At 43.7% G+C, this 19,542-nt stretch overlaps 2 protein-coding genes across 5 annotated transcripts; both read left to right on the top strand.

Moving 5' to 3' along the window:
* Nucleotides 1-224: 224 nt before the first annotated feature.
* LOC125514720 lies at nt 225-5,989 on the top strand. 4 transcript variants are annotated; one of them, XR_007286590.1, is made up of 5 exons: nt 225-275; nt 3,166-3,225; nt 4,987-5,160; nt 5,253-5,417; nt 5,510-5,989. XR_007286590.1 is itself a non-coding variant. In XM_048680070.1 (5 exons), exons 1-5 carry the CDS (start codon nt 513-515, stop codon nt 5,627-5,629), a joined length of 603 nt encoding a protein of 200 aa, XP_048536027.1. In that variant the 5' UTR covers nt 346-512; the 3' UTR covers nt 5,630-5,989. The 4 variants fall into 4 exon arrangements, 2 of the variants coding, with proteins under 2 accessions (XP_048536027.1, XP_048536026.1); XM_048680070.1 differs by lacking the exon at nt 225-275 and adding an exon at nt 346-599 and having other exon boundaries at nt 5,256-5,417; XM_048680069.1 differs by lacking the exon at nt 225-275 and adding an exon at nt 390-599.
* A 5,006-nt stretch (nt 5,990-10,995) lies between these two features.
* LOC125516593 (SNF2 domain-containing protein ENL1-like) lies at nt 10,996-16,748 on the top strand. Its single transcript, XM_048681975.1, has 16 exons — nt 10,996-11,028; nt 11,564-11,785; nt 12,590-12,645; nt 12,734-12,824; nt 13,265-13,402; nt 13,492-13,569; nt 14,043-14,252; nt 14,342-14,413; nt 15,060-15,143; nt 15,240-15,358; nt 15,464-15,575; nt 15,690-15,758; nt 15,862-15,956; nt 16,257-16,385; nt 16,481-16,601; nt 16,689-16,748. The coding sequence occupies exons 1-16, from the start codon at nt 10,996-10,998 to the stop codon at nt 16,746-16,748; spliced, it is 1,689 nt and encodes a 562-aa protein (XP_048537932.1).
* The last annotated feature ends 2,794 nt before the right edge of the window (nt 16,749-19,542 follow it).

Genomic DNA, 19,542 nt, shown 5'->3' with positions numbered 1-19,542 from the left:
CAGGCCCACGGCTCTTCGCGCTAAAAACGATTCGCCCGGCGCCCCCGAGCGAAACCCAGCGCGCCGGGTTTGGGTTGGGTCCGCCGGCGCCAATTTTGGCCCGAGCCGACGAAAACTGGGCTCTTGAAAATACGACTGGGCTGATTTTTTGACACCGGCGGACGAAAACACGCAGAGAGCCTTTTTGGAGGCGCGGTTGAAGATGCACTTAGAGTCAGAAGCGGAGCGAAGCGAGGCCACGCCCAAATCTCCGGGTCGTTGACTCCGTAGTTAAGGTTGTTTCTGATTCCAGGCCGTGTATATCCTTTGCTATTTTTTTACGGTTTTGCTATTTTTCAGCCGGATGAAAACAATTGGGGTTCATCCGTTTTTCTGTTCGTCCGATCGCTTTGTTGAGATTTGTGCTATTCCTTTTTTTCCTGATCTCTGTCTGTTTGGTTGCTACGGGGCCCGCATAATTTGTCGGGAGAGACTCGTTAATTGCGTGCGCCCGCCCGCCCTCTACTCGCTGAATGCCTTCTTCATTTCGAATTTTTTCTTTTCGCTTTCTCGCCCCCTCGTCTCTTCCCCTTCCTATTTTTCCAGCGGCGGATACCTCGGTGAGTTGGAGATCTGGAGTCATGGCGATTTTGATTGGGAGTTCTCCTTCGATGCTCGCTTGAGGGCTTGGTGGTCAGGCAGCCGGAGTTCTTCTCTCCCCGTCGCTGCATCTCTCCTCTGTTGCTATTTCCCTTTCGGTTCCCTGTTGCTCAGATCTGTGGGTTGCTCGGGTGTTATGATCTGTAGGGTTATGTGATGTTGTGCTTTGGGGATCGAGTGTTGTGATCTGTGATGTGATGTGTTGGGCTCTTGTGATGTTTCCCCTTTGGTTAGGCGCCCGTGTGTGTTTGCCTGATCGATTCTGTTTGCGTCATAGTGATTCTTCAGTTAGTTCATTTGGATCCTAGTTGTAGCTGCTATTTTTCGTTAGTTGGTATCCTGATTTTTGTTTAGTTATCTCCGGTAGTAGCTGTTAATTTTTAGATCTAGCATGCTTTGGTACGAGTTGAGTTTGATTTTGGTCTCTGATGTGAGGGGTTGGTCTCCCATAGTACGTTGCGCTGTTGTATTGCTTGGAGAATTATAGGTCCTCATAGTACTTGGCCAGCTCATGCTGTAGTTTTTGCTGCTGGGTAGTAGTACGTGGTGCTGTCGTAATTCTCATTTTTCTCTGTCATGGCATGGTAGAGGGTTCAGTTTCTCCAGTGTAATAGTTGATTGCCATTTGTTCTCTAATGTACTCCATGTAGGCAGGGGTGGTAGTTCTATGGGAATTTTAGGTGCTTGCCATTTCTTTTAGTATTTACTGAAGCTATGCCTCTGTAATTTAAGTTGGTTTGCCACTGTATTATATGATGCTTATAACCGTACTAGCATTGTGATTCTTGCTTGCTAGTCATTCTAATTCAAGTGTATCAGAACTGTAATTCTAGTAGTTTGTTTTTTTAGACCGGCACCGAATGCCTCTTTCTTATTTTGTATGTCACATACACGGCAGGTGGTCTCCTAGATTTAGTTAGGTCCAAATTAAGTGGTTTTATTCAGGTTGGATGTGAGAAAGCCACATCAATGTTCAGGCCGGGTTCGTTCAGTAGCTAGGTTTGGTTTACTAATTGGCCATTGCGAGTTGCGACTAGAGTTAATCTTATGCTCTGGATTTCTTGTGCATTTGTTTGTTACTGTTGGCTTGTTTCATCTCAAATTTGTTGTTTATTACTGAAGATGAAGATTGTTGGACTTGACTGATCTTCTGAGTTCTATTTTTTATCTACTGAAGAAAATGGCATGCTCCCTTTGGTAGGCAAAGCATATAATTGTGGTGTGTGAAGTTGTAAAATGGAATTAACGGGATAATAAGAACAAGAACATGGAACAGTACTAGGTACTTGTATTTGTGATTAAATCGGTTGATGTGTATGTTGATTCAGTATAACATTGTCTGTTTGTGTTGATGCTAGCTATGCCACAATTATATATCATAGGTTATGACTGTTTAGTCCTGATTTCCTAGGTTTTTTCCTGGTATGTACTGTAATTTATGTTGTCTGCCATTGTAATTTCAATTGTTCACTTTTGTAAATTTTGATTGCTTTGAATGTAATTCGAGTGATCTAGCTTTGTAATTCCAGTGGTGTTATGAGTGTAGTTCTAGCACTTTTTTTTCTTGGTTTCTACTGTAATTTTAGGGGAGTTCCATTGTAAATCGTTTGTAATTTTTTGATTTATTTCCGCAGTGATATCTCTATATTTTGCAGTGGCTTACTAGTGTATTTTTTATCGATTACGACTGTAATTCCAATGGTTATAGGGATCTAGCTCTGTAATTCCAGAGATGTAGCTTTGTAATTCCAGTAGTTTTAGTATTGCTGATGATTGTAATTCCAGTAGTTTTATTCCTGGTTACTACTGTTATTGTAAGTGAGTTCTATTTCTATACCAATGTAATTCTAGAGATGTAGCTCTTTATTTCCAATAGTATATTGTTTTAGAGTGTAGTTTCCAATAGTAAATAGTCAGCTGTATTTTATCAGTATTTTTAGTGTAATATCAGAGTTATTTTATTGTGATTTCAGCTTGAACGTGTGTAAATGTGAGATTGCTCCTGAGTGTTGTTTTCCTATCACTGGATTGCTCCGGACTGCCCTTTTCTTATCACTTTATTTACTCTGTAAATCTTAGTTTTTGCTGTTATTTGTAAGTGAGATCACAGTTTTATTGTTAGTATAATTTTAGTCTTTTTACTATAAGTTGTAAGTGAAATTACAGTGCCAATTGTAGTGTAATTTTAGGTTAGTTACTCTATCTTTGTCAGTGTTTTTACTCTTTAATTCTTAGTGGATTCTTTTAGTGCAATGACTCCTAATCTTTGAGTTTACTCAGCAATTTATAGTGGATTTCTTAGTGTAATTACTTTATATTTGTAGTGTAATTACTGTATAATTTTAGTGTAATTACTCTATCTCGTCAGTTCTTTTCACACTGCAAATTGTAGTGGAATTCACACTGTAATTGAGTGTGATAATCTCTGTTTCATTGATTTACACTGTAAATTCTAGTGGAATTGTAGTGTGGTGTCACCATAATTTTATTAATGTAATTTATTCCCCTCGCTGCGTGCTTGAGCAGGTTGGTGGTCAGGCGTCCAGCGCTCTCCCATCAGTTGCGCCGCCGCATCTCCCGGCCGAGGTCTGCCGCCTGATCTGTGCTGTATCTCCCACTCACCCTGCACCCCACCCCGCCCCTCCAAATCTCTCCCTCCCCTTCTTCTTTTTGCGGGTTTTTTGATGTGTTCTTTGGGTCCTCAGATCGATTTTGAGTAGGTTGCTGCTGGTGATGTGTGCATCGTTAGGGCACTCAGATCCGTTCCCGTTTGTTTTTGGTAGTTAAATGTGATAGCCCCCGCGGCCTCTAGTTGTCCTGTTCGCGCGCTTTGATTAGGCTTCAGGAGAGATTCGTCTGCTATAGGGGATTCATCTTCTATGTGTGGTCGTTTGGATTAGGGCGTGTTTGTTTTGAATCGGCTGGACCGTGTCCTGCTGCTTCTTCACATGTATGACCTTGACCTGCAGTCCAGGCTGCAGCGCGCCAACGCCGCTGGCTTCTGTACCACCAGACCTAGTAGAACCCACATCTGAACAAACAAAACATCTGCCATGTCCGGAATCTACATGATCCTGTTATCTGTGTTTGATTAGGCAGCTTTGTTTCTTGCTCTGTTATTGTAGGGTCATTTAGGGTTCCAAATCCCATTTAAGTTACCTATTCACTTTATCATGTACGTAGGTAGTTTTCAGTGTAACTTTAGTGGTAGTGGAATTACTGTGTGTTGTCTGTTTATTTTACAGTATATTTTAGTATGTATCTTATATGTAATTGCACTGCTATTTTGAGTGTTTTTATCAAATGTAATTTTTTAGTGGTTTAGGTGTTGCAAATTGTTCCAGTGTACTTTTCAATGCATTCTCATTTGTAATTGCTACAGTAATCTTGCTGTAATTACTTTCTTTAGCTATAGTCTTTTTGTTGTAGTTACAGAGTAATCTCACTATAATTAGAGAGTAATCGCACTGTTAATTGGAGCATATTGGGTAGAGTTTAATATCCTATCTTTTGTCAGTGATTATGTACTTTGTAGTGGGTTTTTAGTGCATTTAGTGCTGATATTGTAGTGTCAGTTTTGGAGCTTTTGTCGGTTGCTGGAGACGATTGCAAGAGCATGGGTTTTTAGTTCTTCAGTGTTGCACCTATGTGGTATCTTTTGCTTGAGGCAGCTGGTTTGGCCATCCAGAGCAATTTGTGTTAGTTAGGTATATGCCCTAGAGCTTGTTAGCCTAGGTCGATGTTCCTATCTCTTGTTATTTTTTTCTTGAGCTCAATAGCAGTCCATTTATGTCAGGCAGAATGTGTTTCTAGAGCTAGGTCCCCTTTTTTCTTTGTTTAGTAGGTCTTTTTTAGGTTAATTTTCTATGATTTTCATTTTTTGTGATGTTGGCTTTACCCATTTTTCGGATGCTAATGCTGGCCGTGGATTTATTTTGCCCCATTTCAATGTCACTAGCATCCCACCGGCCTCATTCTTCACAAATAAACTCAATTCTATCTCTGAAGAACTGCCTGATGAAGATATTTTCATCTGCTTCATGTGTGTTGCTTTCTCCACATTCTTGTGTCCAAATTCTAGCCTTTCGCCCAGCCCCAAATATCTCCATATCTTCAGAGATTGTAGCTCCGCGATGAATTTCGATTTATCTAGGCTTGTCTATGAGTGACTCCTTAGCAGTATTAAAAAGTTTAAGGATTCTACAAAGGTTGCTTCCAAGAGATCAATCACAGATGGCGGCTGTCACTACGCTTGAGCTGTGACTTATTTCTTTTCTTTTATTCCCTTTTTATGCTGCTTCCTTTGTTTATTGTTATTTAATTATCTTTTCTTTATTTTTCTGCTAGGTTTCTTACCTTGACCGTGTGCACTCTGGGTTGAATTCTCTTCCTGACAGCAAGCCTAGAATTCTGGTATGGAGAGGTAACAAAGTTAAGGATTTCTCGGAATTACATAAGAGCAACAGTCGTTCGTATGGCAAGAGGCCGTTGAAGCGTTTATCACCATCAGTTTACGCACAGGTTAGTCCTTGTTTGTCTTTTTCTTAACTTTCTTTGTCAACTTTTTTTCATAGTTAGCTCTCACCGAATATTCTACCTTTTTTTGTGTTCAGAAGTCTTGTGAAAAGTTTTCATGTTCAGTAACAAGTGGTGCAGCTACCTATAGTATCCCCTTTGCCAATAAGATTTCAACATCAGAAGTTCATGCTCCAGCTGTTGATAATGTCTCTTTTGCCTGTAAAGTTGAAACGGCTTATGCTTCACGGTTTGGAAATGATGTAAGCTTTTTTCATGCCTTTTTTGCTGTTTTCTCCTCCTTTTTTGTATATCATTTTTTCACTTATGCATGTCATTTGTTTTCTTTTTGTAGGTTGTGCAACAAATAGTTGGACTTGTTCAGTCTTCAAATGCCTCTAAGCCTCAGACTTTTCAAGATTGGTCGGAGTCCCTTGTTTCAAGATTTATACTGGATTTACAGTGTCCAGTGTAATTCTAAGTGGATTTACACTGTAATTCCTACTGGATTTACACTGTAATTCTAGGTGGATTTACACTGTAATTCCTACTGGATTTACACTGTAATTCTATGTGAATTTACAGTGTAATTCTTACTGGATTTACACTGTAATTCCTACTGGATTTGTAGTGTCTTAGTGGATTTGAACTGAAATGCTTGGTGTAATATTTAGTGAATTTTACAATGTTTTACGGTGGATTCATACTGGATTTACAGTGTTTTTCTTAGTGGATTTATAGCAGTATTTATAGTGTAAATCTTATTAGGAATATGCAACTTGTATTCTCATGAGGCCATAGGCTGATATATATACATGTACAGGTGTGGAACATATGCAGGAAACTCTTTATACAACGGGATAAATACAAAGGGGTACATGACTTATATTATAACTCTAACACCCCCCTCAAACTCAACTCATGGTGGATGAACAACACTGAGTTTGGAGAGATAAAAGCCATGTTGTGCTCTAGTCTGGGCCTTCGTCAGAAAATCCGTCAACTGTAACTCAGAAGGCACATACTAAAGAGCAATAACCTGATCCTACACACCAGCGCGCACATAGAAAGCATCAACACCAATATGCTTGGTGAACTCATGCTTCACAGGATCGCGCGCAATGCTAATAGCACATGTACTGTCAGATAAGAGCTGAGTCAATGTAGTGACAGCAACACCAAAATCCTGAAGTAATCACCGTAACCAAGTCACCTCTGCCGTCAAAAGAGCCATTGCTCGCAACTCAGCCTCGGCACTCGAACGGGAAGCTGCAATCTGTTTCTTTGTCTTCCAGGTAATGAGAGAACCACCAAGAAAAACACAGTAAGCAGAAAATGAATGGCGATCTGAAGGATCACTAGCCCACGTAGCATCCGAATAGGCCTGAAGCTGTAAAGAACTGGAGCGAGGAAAGAATAGACGGTGAGAGATCATGCCCCGGAGATATCAAAGAATACGAAGGAGATGACTATAGTGAACCGATGTGGGAGCAGAGACGAACTGACTCAGAATATGAGGATAAGAGATGTCCGGACGAGTGACAGCTAGATAGATAAGACTGCCAACAAGATGACGATAACGCGTCGGGTCAGGGAGAGGATCACCATTAGTAGCATGGAGGTGAAGATTGAGCTCCATAGGAGTCTCAACAATGCGCTCGTCAGTAAGAGCAGCACGAGCAAGAAGATCCTGGATATACTTTTCCTGGGATATAAAAAAGGCATCAGAGGTATAAGAGACTTCAATCCCAAGAAAGTAGCGAAGAGGTCCAAGATCAGACATAAGAAACTGCTCACTAAGACGAGCCTTTACAAAGGCACTATACTCGGGGTCATCTCCAGTGATGATCATGTCATCAACATAGAGAAGAAGAAGAGTCCGACCACAAGGAGAAAGGTGAATAAACAATGTTGGATCATGAGCACTTGCTGAAAAACCAGCGGCAGTGACCACAGAGGCAAAACGCTCAAACCAGGCATGGAGGGCTTGCTTAAGGCCATAGAGAGAGCGACGAAGACGACATACCATCCCATCAGGAATAGAATACCCAGGTGGTGGCTGCATGTACACCTCCTCACGCAGCTCACTATTAAGAAAGGCATTCTTAACATCAAGCTGAGAGATAGACCAGTGGCATGCAGAGGCAACGGCATGAAGTGTACGAACAATGGTCATATGGGCCATAGGAGCAAAAGTCTCATCATAATCACGACTATGCTCCTGCTGAAAACCACGAGCCACAAGACGAGCTTTGTGACGCTCAAGAGAACCATCGGAGCGAGTCTTAACCTTGTAGACCCACTTACAAGTGATGGGACGGACTCCGGGAGGAAGAGAAACAAGATCCCAGGTACCAGTGCGTTCAAGAGCAGCAATCTCCTCTACCATCGCAAACTGCCATTCAGGATGAATAACAGCCTGACGATAAGAAGTCAGCTCAAGAACAGCAGCACCAGCGGTGGGAAATCCAAAGCGATCAATAGGCGGACGAGGACGAGAATGCAAGCCATAAGTAGGCTGAGAGGAAGATGACGACTCATCCACAGAGGCATCCACAGGTCGTGAACGACGAATGTAATGCTGAGGAAAAGATGGAACAATATAAGGAGGAATCGCCAAGGTAGAATCGGGGGGTGGCGACGAAGAAGTCACCGGAGATGAAGGTGTAGAATCCGGTGACATGCTAGGCGAGGAGACCGAGGAAGATGGTGGCTGCAAATCGACTGGAGGTGGAGAAGCAGAGGGAGTGGAACGAAGAGGTACATGCTCGACGGGGGTGATAGGTGAGTCAGGAAAAGTGAGGAAAGAGATATCCTCCACTGAAAAAGTCGAGGAAGATGGGCGTGGGTAGAAGGGACGAGACTCATCAAAAGTCACGTCTCGAGAGATACGCATCCAAAGACCGATAGGATCCCAACAACGATAGCCCTTATGCTCATCACTGTAGCCTAAGAAGACACACTCAACAGACTGAGCGGTCAGTTTGGTGCGTTCGCAAGGAGCGAGAAGAACATAGCAAACACAACCAAACAAGCGAAGCATCAAATAATCAGGAGAACGATCAAAAAGATGCTCGAAAGGAACACCACCCTGTAGAGCGGCGGAAGGCTGTATATTGATAAGATAGGTGGAGGTGAAGACGGCCTCAGCCCAAAAATGAGGCGGGAGAGAGGCAGCAATCATCAATGCACGAGCCGTCTCAAGAAGATGTCGATACTTTCGCTCAGTCACACCATTCTGAGCATGAGCACCGGGACAAGAGAATTGAGAGAGAGTTCCTTGCTCAGCAAGAACACCACGCAACATCTTAGAGATATACTCGCCAGCGGAGTCAGCACGAAAAACACGAATGGGTGAAGAGAACTGAGTATGAACCATGGCAGCAAAACGCTTATAAATAGACAACACCTCACTATGAGAAGTCATGAAATAAAGCCATGTGTAACGAGAGAAATCATCTATGAAAATAATATAGTATTTATGACCACCTTTCGAAGCGAAAGGAGCCGGACCCCATACATCAGAATGGACTAAATCGAAAGGACGCTTAGACACTGACTCACTATGTGAATATGGTAACTGAATCTGCTTGCCAAGACGACAACCCTGACACTCTAAAGAGACATTTCCTGAGACAGACCCCAGAAGACCTCGACGAACTAAAGACGACAACCGAGAACCACACAGATGACCAAGTCGATGATGCCACTGCTTGAAGGAACCAGTAAAGAAGGCGACTGAAGCGGAGGAACTGGCAATGGTGGTGGCAGCGGAAGGAACATGAAGCCAGTCCAACTTCCAAAGACCCTGAGAATCACGGCGGCGAGGGCCAGCCCCAACCAGAGTGTGCGTGCGACGGTCCTGGACAGAACAAGAGTCAACGTCAAGGATGACGCGACAACTAGAATCAGTAAGTTGACCAGCAGAAAACAGATTCATGGTAAGTCGACGAACATGAGCAGCATCAGGAACAGAATAAGGAGTGGTAAGATTGCCTCTACTAGCAACAGAAAGTGGAGTACCATCAGCAGTGAAGACATGAACATGAGAATCCAGTGATCGAAGAGAGGACAAAGTGGAAGAATGAGAAGACATATGAAAAGAAGCTCCAGAGTCCAGAACCCATGGGGATGTACCTGACTGTGTAGAGGGCGGTTGCTCAGTGCGAGAAGCATCAGTCACAGAACCAGCAGTATCTGTCGAGGAAGAACCTGAAGCCGCGAGCAGACGCTTAAGTCTCAGAATATCCTGCTCAGTCAAAGCAATGGCTGAAGCTGTCGAGGTAGATGACGAAGTCCCTGAAGATGATGATCGCGCCTTGCGCAGGTGTTTCCTCTTCGTGTAGCACTGGGACTCAATATGACCATCATTCTTGCAGTAGTCGCAATGTGGACGGGGGAGACCTGAGCCTCCAGAAGGAGTGGGCAAGAGCGACGGAGCACTAGAGCGAGAAGGGGTCGGTGCAGCAAGTGGCGTGGAAGAAGACCGAGTAGCGAGCACAAAGGGAACCTCCAGCAAACCAGCACCACGTAAGCGAGTCTCCTCCGCACGAATCTCAGAAAGCGCCTCCATGAGAGAAATACGGCCACGAGCAAACAACTGAGCACGCCGGGGCTCAAACTCCTTACGGAGCCGAGACAGGAACTCGTAGACGCGATGAAACTCCAAATTGGCCTGGACAGCCTGGCAACAAGGGCCAGTACGACAACCAGCACTGCGGAGAGAATCAAGCTAGCGCCAGATAGCAGAACTCTGTGCATAGAAGTCATCAACAGTAGAGTCACCCTGCTGAAGAGCATGCTCCTGACGGACCACAGAAAGGTATAAGGCATCACCAGAGGGCTCATAGCGATGATGAAGAATGGTCCACATCTCAAAGACAGTAGGAAGACCCAGAAACTCAGAAGCAAACTGAGGCAGAACACTAGCAGTGAGAACAGCTGCAGCACGAGCATCATCATCAAGCCACTGGGTGTAAACAGATAGAGCACCATGATACGTCTGAAGAGCCTCCTCATAAGCCAAAACCCTCTCATCATAAGCACAATCAGTAGCCTCATCAGCAAGCTTAGCCGCATCCTTGGCGGCCTGATTAGCATCCATAGGAAGAACCAATGGAGTCGACGGAGTAGGGGCAACCGGAGGAACCGGACGTGGCGGACAGCAGACCTCGCCAGAAAGAACACCCCAGAGACGGATGCCACGCATGTGAATGCGCATGAAGCCAGTAAACTCGGTGTAGTTAGTACCATCAAAGATCACCGGCCAGCGAGGGACAGCAACATAGCCCGATGCAGCAGACATTTTTTTGATCAAGGGGCAGCTGGCAGTCGACGGCTGAAGAAACGCAGGGACCAGGGCCGGCGGGAGCAGGAGATCAGGCCGGCTGGCTGGGAGCTGCAAGCAGGACGAGCGGGCAGGCCGGCTGGGAGCTGCAACCGGGACTAGCGGGCCGGCTGCCAAGCGGGACGAGCGGGCCGGCTGGGGAGCGAGGCTGGCTGGGGATCGATCCGATCGAAGACTCCAGGAGATCGAGGGGGGCTTCGATCGGGAGCGAGACGAGCCGGACTAGATCGATCCGATACGGGAGACTCCGGGAGATCGAGGGAGAGCTTCGATCGGGAGCCAGACGAGCGGAAACAGGAGATCGAGGCCGGCGGCTGCGATCGACGGATCAATAGCACGAGTTGCAGTGTGCAAAAAATTGACCTAGCTCTAATACCATGTTAGGAATATGCAACTTGTATTCCCATGAGGCCATAGGCCGATATATATACATGTATAGGTGTGGAACATATGCAGGAAACCCCTTATACAACGGGATAAATACAAAGGGGTACATGACTTATATTATAACTCTAACAAATCTTAGTGTAATTTTAATGGATTTTTACATTGTAATTCTTAGTGGACATAAAGATTTTTACAGTGCATTTTTAGTGGATATTACATCTAAATTCTTTAGTGGAATTTTAGTTCTTTTCCAGATTGTATTTTTCATTTCATTTTGGTCGTGTGTTGTTAGTTTTAGAATAGTGGACATGGGAAAGTTTTGCCTGTAACTTTGGGTTATTTTTCTCCTTTCTTGCTGCTTTCCTGTACGGGTTGAAAAGAGTTGGGGTGTAGACCCGTTAACATGATGATGCGAGTGTGTTTAAAAGCCGGACAACAAGGAGCAAACAGAGGACAGGAGACACAGGACAGGGACACTTGTCATCCTTCCTTGAACTGGCGGAAAAAATATGACTGAAAGCAAATTTATTTTCATCCAGATGTAAAGTAGACAGTCCTTTTATTTTTATTTTGTATGTGAGGATCTTATCTTATTTGGCTGTGTGTGTCTTAATTATGCAGAGGCCGGGTGTAATGCTTAAATCTTTTAAGTAATAAAGCGTCCCTTTTCGAAAGAAAGAGGTGGAAAACCACCATGACATCGACGGCGACGAGGAGAAGGAGGAGGACTGGAGGAGGACTTTGAGATGGGGCCCGCCGCTGTACAGGCTCCCAGGGAGGGTATTCAAGATGCTCTACGCCCACCAGCACGATGGGCTCAGTTGGCTCTGGTCGCTGCACTGCAGGGGAACCGGCGGGATCCTAGGGGACGACATGGGACTCGGCAAGACCATGCAGGTCCCCTCCCTCCCTCGAACCCATTGACATCCACTCGTTCTTCTCGTTAAATTGTTTCTCACTTAATTGATTGATCATAACAAGACCTGTTAGTTCGTATTGATCTCATTCTCACCATCATCGGCTCTGTTTCTCCCTTAATTATACTTGCTAGCGTTAGGAAGGTTGTTGTGGATGAATGCTACTATTAGCCTACTAGTACTAGCTACGCTGCAGAGATTATTCTGAAAACTGCATCGTTCCTGCATAGTAAGGTGCTGAAACCAATCATATATCATCTGATGCGACCCAATAATCGAATTTGTTTTGTTGCTATTGTATCGTGTGCTTAATTATACTTGTTTCCAAGCTAGTAGTAATCTGCAAACTACACTGGCACTTGTTTCCTTCAGCCAAAATATATCTCGATATCAAGTTAGTGATGCAATATTCTCGATATCAAGTTGGTGCAGGTTTCTGCCTTTTTGGCAGGGTTGTTCCATTCCAGTTTGATCTGGAAGGTGCTAGTCGTCGCCCCAAAGACACTTCTCACCCATTGAATCAAGGAGCTTTAAGTTGTCGGCCTCAGCCACATGATATGCGAGTAGGATCTCCTATTTCACGACATTTCGCCCCCCCCCCCCCCCAAATTGATGCAGATTAATCCCTGTTGATTTTAAAATAAGCTTTACCCGCAAAAAAAAAGATTTCAAAATAAGCTTGATGGTACCACCTAGCTGAAATTTCTAAAACCCCGTACTTTACATGCTCCTATGTACTTTGTCCTCCTATTACTGATGCAAATAAGCATGCATACTCTTGTAGAAAATGTGGGCGATTTTCAATTTCTGTTGCCCGGAAGCCATGGGTGATGAGGAAGAGTAATTTACTTACTCCCTTGTTTTCCTGCATTAGTGATGCTGCTTTACTTTGCACCATGTAGTGTTATTTATTTCTCTATTTTGGGAGGTTCAGAACAAGGTATCAACGGCCTATCAGTCGAGGAAATGACAAGACCGCAAGCAATCGAGAGAAGCACATACGCTCAAATGCAGCGAAGGTACCTGTCATCTTTGTGTGTTTGAGTCCAATTGACAGATAGACTTTAGTGTGTCAGCGTTGTTTCTTACTTTTTGGTATGTCCGCATTTTAGTACTGTATAAATGGTGATCATGTTTGATATATTCCACCATGTGCAATGCCATTACTTCTTGTCATTGTGATTTGTTGAGAAATTACAAGCTCAACATGCTGATCTCTAAGATGTGCATAATGTATTCCTATATTAGCTAAGTAGTACTTTCGTCTCTGGTTTGACATGTGAAAGCAATTCTCTAACTGAACTGCATTTCAATTCCACATTATCTAATGTTGACTTCTAGTTGAACCATGAGAGGGCAAGCCATTTAGATTAAGCCATCTGAATCTGGATAATTACTTGTAGTCGTCTGAACTTACACCTATTATAATTCTTCTTTCATAATTAACTTTGTTTCACAGGAATTAAGAGAACGGATAAAGCCAAATTTCTTGCGACGCATGAAAAGTGAAGTGTCCCTTGAGACTGGGTTGACAGATGATAAAAAGCTTCCAAAGAAGGATGAGCTAATTATCTGGCTGAAATTAACAGATTGCCAGGTACTATAAATTTTGGTGTCGCTAATGCAAAACTGGTCGAGTAATTGGGCGAATGACAATTTTGCAATTTGTCTGTTTTTTGGGTGCAGAGACGTCTATATGAAGCTTTTCTGAACAGTGAGCTAGTTCAATTTGAATCGGAAGGAAATCCCTTGGCTGCTCTTAATGTAAGCATAAGCTCCAAAGCCTTCTCTTTGCATCCATCTTGTCGAACTTTGTTTGTTCTCTTGTTGCTGTCATCTACTCCTTTAGCTCTGCTTATGTATGCTCATTCATATACTTGCTCTGATTCAAAAGAGTTTGCAATATTATATCAAAATATAAGGCATGCTTGTAGAAATGATGACTTTTTCTATCTCTTGCCCTCATTTATCTCTCAGTCTCTTCATCATTTATTGTTAAACTTGCATCTTGACTAACTATTCTAAGACAATAATGTTCCCTTACTATTAATCCTATCCGTTACCTCTGAGCTAAACCAAAAATACACTTATAAAGTAAAATGGAGGTTGTATGGGAGGCAGCATTTGCTAATTGTATGGCCTTAATTTGTCATTTGTTTTTCTGTGCACATTTTTGAGGAATTCTTCTGTGCACATTCTTTTGTGCAATTATGTCCGTTTCACGTTTTTCCTTACAGGTATTGAAAAAAATATGTGATCACCCACTGATATGCACTCAGAGAGCTGCTGGGGACATCTTGGAAGGCATGGATGGAGATTTTAGTACTCAGGATATAGTGATGGTTGAAAAAATGGCCATGAACCTCGCAGATATGGCTCATGATGATGATGCAGTACAATTCAGTCAGGAAGTCTCATGCAAGTTATCTTTTATCCTGTCTTTGTTGGTAAGCATTCATTGAAGCATATTAGTTGTTAGTAATGTACTCCAACTATTTCTTTATGCAAACTCAAATGGTTAATGTTGATGTTGCAGCCGAATCTTCTTGAAGAGGGCCACAATGTTCTGATATTTTCTCAGACTTGTAAAATGCTAAACCTTATTCAGGTCTGTTGTCAATTCTTGGAGTGCATGCCGTGTTTTTGTGTTATACTATAACATTCAAATTAGATCTACTCACTCGGTCCCAAAAAGCTTGTCTTAGATTTGTCTAGATACAGATGTATCTAGACACGTTTTAGTGTTAGATACATCCATATCTAGATAATCTAAGACAAGCTTTTCGGGACGGAGGTAGTACTATTTTATATACATTGTTGTTTTTGTATATTCACGTACTCCCTCTGTAAACAAATATAAGACGTTTTGGAGACTTGTGTTAAGTCTCTAAGACGTCTTGTATTTGTTTACAGAGGTAGTACATGATAAACTCTGTTAATAGAGTAAATGGGTAATTTCTGCTTACAAAATATACTGATGTTAAAATATGTGCACGTCTTACTGTTACGTCGAGTCTTAGACACTTGTGTGCAACAGAAGAGGCATATCACATTCAAGTTCCGTTCAATAGACAAGTAGTACTTGAGATAAAATATTATCTTAGCATAACTGGTGGCTTTTGGCATGTCTGATCTAGTGCTGGCATCAGAATATACATTCCCATTTTCGTTGAGTATGTACTACAGTATACCATAAAAAGTAGTTTTGAGACGTGGATTGTCATCTGTTGTAACACATTCAATTATTGCAAAAGGAAGCTATAATATTAGAGGGCTACGACTTTTCTCGCATGGATGGTGGCATCACTGATATTTCCGAGAGGGAAAGGATTGTGAAGGTTCCTATTCTCACTTCCCTTTTTCTATGTTATGTTAGGCAATGAACTCAATTATATATGCTATGTTGCTTACGTATTATGCATTTGCATATCCAGGATTTTCAAGAGGGCTACGGAGGTCAAATATTTTTACTGACCACAAAAGTCGGTGGTCTTGGACTTACACTCACCAAGGCAGCTCGTGTCATACTAGTCGATCCTGCTTGGAATCCAAGGTATCCGAACATTGGCACGCCCTTAACAAGTGTATTCCTTTTGCTTTTATGAATGCTTGTCACTGCAAGTTTTTTTATTCCACAACACGATCTTCCATTTTACAGTACGGATAATCAGAGCGTTGATTGGGTTGATCGAATTGGACAGACCAAAGAAGTGATTGTGTACCGCTTAATGACCTCTGCAACTGTCGAAGAAAAGATGTATAAATCGCAGGTTCAAATATGATCTAGAATTTTCTTACTCCAATGTTTTTCATAATGACATCTCCAGGCTCTATCTTTAAGTTCCATACTTTCGCATCCTTGAATCGTATGTACCTTTTTGCAGGTCCTCAAGGGTGGTTTGTTTAGGGCAGCCACGGAGAAGAAAGAACAGAGACGTTACTTCAGCCAGAGCGTACGTATCATGACGTAAACTCAAGTTTAGTGATAATCCACTTGTCATTGCTTGCTGGATGTTTTACTGGATAGTACGGCTAATTCTTTGTGCACATCTTCAGGACCTTTGGGAGCTTTTCAGTATGCCGGAACAAGGTTTTGATATTTCCCTCACGCAGAAACAACTGCAAGAAGAGCATGGACAGCAGCTTGACATGTAAGACATTTGCTTTTGTTCCATTAATTCTGATGATATCAGCGCTCGACTATCTGAGGCTCCATGTACTTTAACATGGATATAAAATGAAAAATAGCTTTAATAATTACCTGGTACAAATCAGTCAGAAAATGGACACCAAAATGTTGTGTTACGCATGCATTTTGGGACGCAGAAAGCTTTAGTTCTTCTTGATAGGATGATATGGGGTACCCAAAGGAAAATGTAACAGCTAGTTTTGCATGAACTCTACCTCCTTTGCTGCGAAGTTAATCTGTTTGCCTGTACTGTATCTTCCAGGGACGAGTCGTTGCGGGAGCACATCCAGTTTCTGGAGAAGCAAGGAATAGCAGGTGTGAGCCATCACAGCCTCCTATTTTCAGAAACAGAAATCTTGCCGATGTTGAGTGAGAACGATGCTCCGGGCAGGTCAGTGCTGCTGCCTCCAACACACCACATTTTGTCATTCTTTTGTTAGCAGCCATCAAGTGGATTATCACTAAACTTGAGTTTACGTCATGTAGGGGTGCCCATGGTAAGCCGAAGGTCGAGGGCGTCACTGCTAGAACACACTTGGCAGGCAAGAACACAGATTCAGATATCCCTGAAGAAATCAACTGGCTGTCGGAAACCCTCGCGAGCACGGTAAGCCTCCTTCGGTTCTGCAAAAGAGCTATGTGCTTTCGCCTATCTGTAATGAGCTGAGAAGAATGTACATATTGTGGCTGGCAGACGCTGGCCGCGGGAGCCGAGCCTGCCTCAGTGTGGAGACGGGACACATGGTTTGGATGACAAAAGCTGGCGGTGATCGCCGAGTCGTCGTCGTCGTCGCCATCCAAGAAAGTGGTCTGCTAATTATGCTCACTTCACCAGGCTGCTGCATCTTAGCTCATGACCAACCGAAGTAGTTCATCTGCTTGCTGAATTTTATTATGTCTTTTGTTCTGTCGAACTCTACCGAGGCTGTAAGTGGCTGCATCCAACGTTTGTTGGTTCAGCTTCTCTTTTCTATGTTCTGGATGAGTGTATGAAACACCATGGATGCTGGTTGAATGTTGCTATTGATTTCCAATGGAAGTAGCAGGTGTCAGAGGGCGGTCATCCCGACCCTCTGAACGTGATGTCATCTTTTTCGTACAAGTCAAATGTATTTGAACCGAAGTCTCCACAAAGTTGATGTGCATGAGAATACTACTGGTGCTTTTCATAATTGTTTTTTGAGTTTCACAATGAGGAGAAGTCCTGACAGGGAGAGAAAACGCTTCACCAAAGAAGAACGGAATTGGAAAGAAGACGAGGACTCAAGAGATACGAAGAACATATATATGTCGTGCCATACATGACAAATCCTACTAACTAATCAGAGGCATGCAAAGTAACAACAAAACAATCCTGTGTAGTTAAATGGCACACCAAGTCAAAGAAGAAAAAAGAAAGAGAAGAGACAAATTTGGTACAAGAGTGTTGAGATGTATATTGCATGTGTGTTTCTTGTACAACAAGTCTACCTCCTTTCTTGTATAGTTGAGGTCTAGACTCCTCTTGTACCTATATATATACGTGCATACGCACCCGATAAATATATCGTGAGTTGCACCTATTTTCTACATGGTATCAGCCTAACACGGTCCCTCGCGCGCCGCAACCCTATCACGCTCCCTTCCTGCTGCGCCGCTCCCTCCTCCTAGCCGCGCCTCGCCTCCCTCGCAGAAACCCCATCGCGCTGCTGCTCATCTCTCAGCCGCGCCGCTCCCCTCCAAAACCCTAAACCTCACCCGCGCCCAGCCCAACCACCGTTGCCGCTGCCATGTCTCACTCCACCCGCTCCCACCGCAGCAACCCGTTCGCCTCCTCCTCCGAGGCTGGTTCCCTCCCCGACCCGGCGTACATCCGTGACGTCCCGATCTTCGATCGCGTCCCGATCAAGCTTTCTCACACGGAGGCCAATTTTTATGCTTGGAAAACCTACTTTAACCTCCTCTTCCGCGAGTACAATCTCCGTGATCACATCGACGACACCACTGACTTCCTCGCCATGCGTCGCGATGAGGATTGGATGGCGGTTGACGCCACCATCATCCGGTGGCTTTTTCTCACTGTGTCGAAGGACATCTTCCACACTGTTGTTCGCGACGGGGACGATGCCTACACGGTGTGGACCAAGATCATCGGCCTCTTCACCGACAACAAGCTCCAACAGATCGTCTTCTTGCAGCAGGAGTTTTTTGGTTGTCACCAAAACGACTCTTCCACTGATGCCTACTGCATGCGCCTCAAGACCCTCTCCGACGAGCTCAACGACGTCGGCTTCAAGGTTGGGGACGAGTTTGAGATCATAGCAATCGCGCCTGACGGCCAACCGATTGAACCCCTCCGGACAAAGAGCGCATTTGTTGCTCAGTGCGGGGTTTTGGTTAGGGACAAGATCCTGATCAGCATCCAGCAATTGTTAAAGCCGGCTACAGAAGACCCTGAGGTGTCTTATGTCAATGATATGCAGAAAAATGATCTTTGGACTGAGCTGAAGTCAAATTTCACCCTACCGCAAGAGGTTGTTGGAAATATGCCCTAGAGGCAATAATAAATTAGTTATTATTATATTTCCTTGTTCATGATAATCGTTTATTATCCATGCTAGAATTGTATTGATAGGAAACTCAGATACATGTGTGGATACATAGACAACACCATGTCCCTAGTAAGCCTCTAGTTGACTAGCTCGTTGATCAATAGATGGTTACGGTTTCCTGACCATGGACATTGGATGTCGTTGATAACGGGATCACATCATTAGGAGAATCATGTGATGGACAAGACCCAATCCTAAGCATAGCACTAGATCGTGTAGTTCATATGCTATAGCTTTTCTAATGTCAAGTATCATTTCCTTATACCATGAGATTGTGCAACTCCCGGATACCGTAGGAATGCTTTGGGTGTATCAAACGTCACAACGTAACTGGGTGACTATAAAGGTGCACTACAGGTATCTCCGAAAGTGTCTGTTGGGTTGGCACGAATCGAGACTGGGATTTGTCACTCCGTGTAAGCGGAGAGGTATCTCTGGGCCCACTCGGTAGGACATCATCATATGCGCAATGTGACCAAAGAGTTGATCACGGGATGATGTGTTACGGAACGAGTAAAGAGACTTGCCGGTAACGAGATTGAACAAGGTATTGGATTCCGACGATCGAATCTCGGGCAAGTAACATACCGATAGACAAAGGGAATTGTATACGGGATTGATTGAGTCCTTGACATCGTGGTTTATCCGATGAGATCATCGTGGAACATGTGGGAGCCATCATGGGTATCCAGATCCCGCTGTTGGTTATTGACCGGAGAACGTCTCGGTCATGTCTGCATGTCTCCCGAACCCGTAGGGTCTACACACTTAAGGTTCGGTGACGCTAGGGTTATAGAGATATTAGTATGCGGTAACCCGAAAGTTGTTCGGAGTCCCGGATGAGATCCCGGACGTCACGAGGAGTTCCGGAATGGTCCGGAGGTAAAAAATTATATATAGGAAGTGCTATTTCGGCCATCGGGACAAGTTTCGGGGTCACCGGTATTGTACCGGGAC

Source organism: Triticum urartu, chromosome 6 (genome assembly GCF_003073215.2).
Source record: "Triticum urartu cultivar G1812 chromosome 6, Tu2.1, whole genome shotgun sequence".
NCBI classification, from domain to species: domain Eukaryota; kingdom Viridiplantae; phylum Streptophyta; class Magnoliopsida; order Poales; family Poaceae; genus Triticum; species Triticum urartu.
This window is presented reverse-complemented; position numbering and strand designations above follow the sequence as displayed.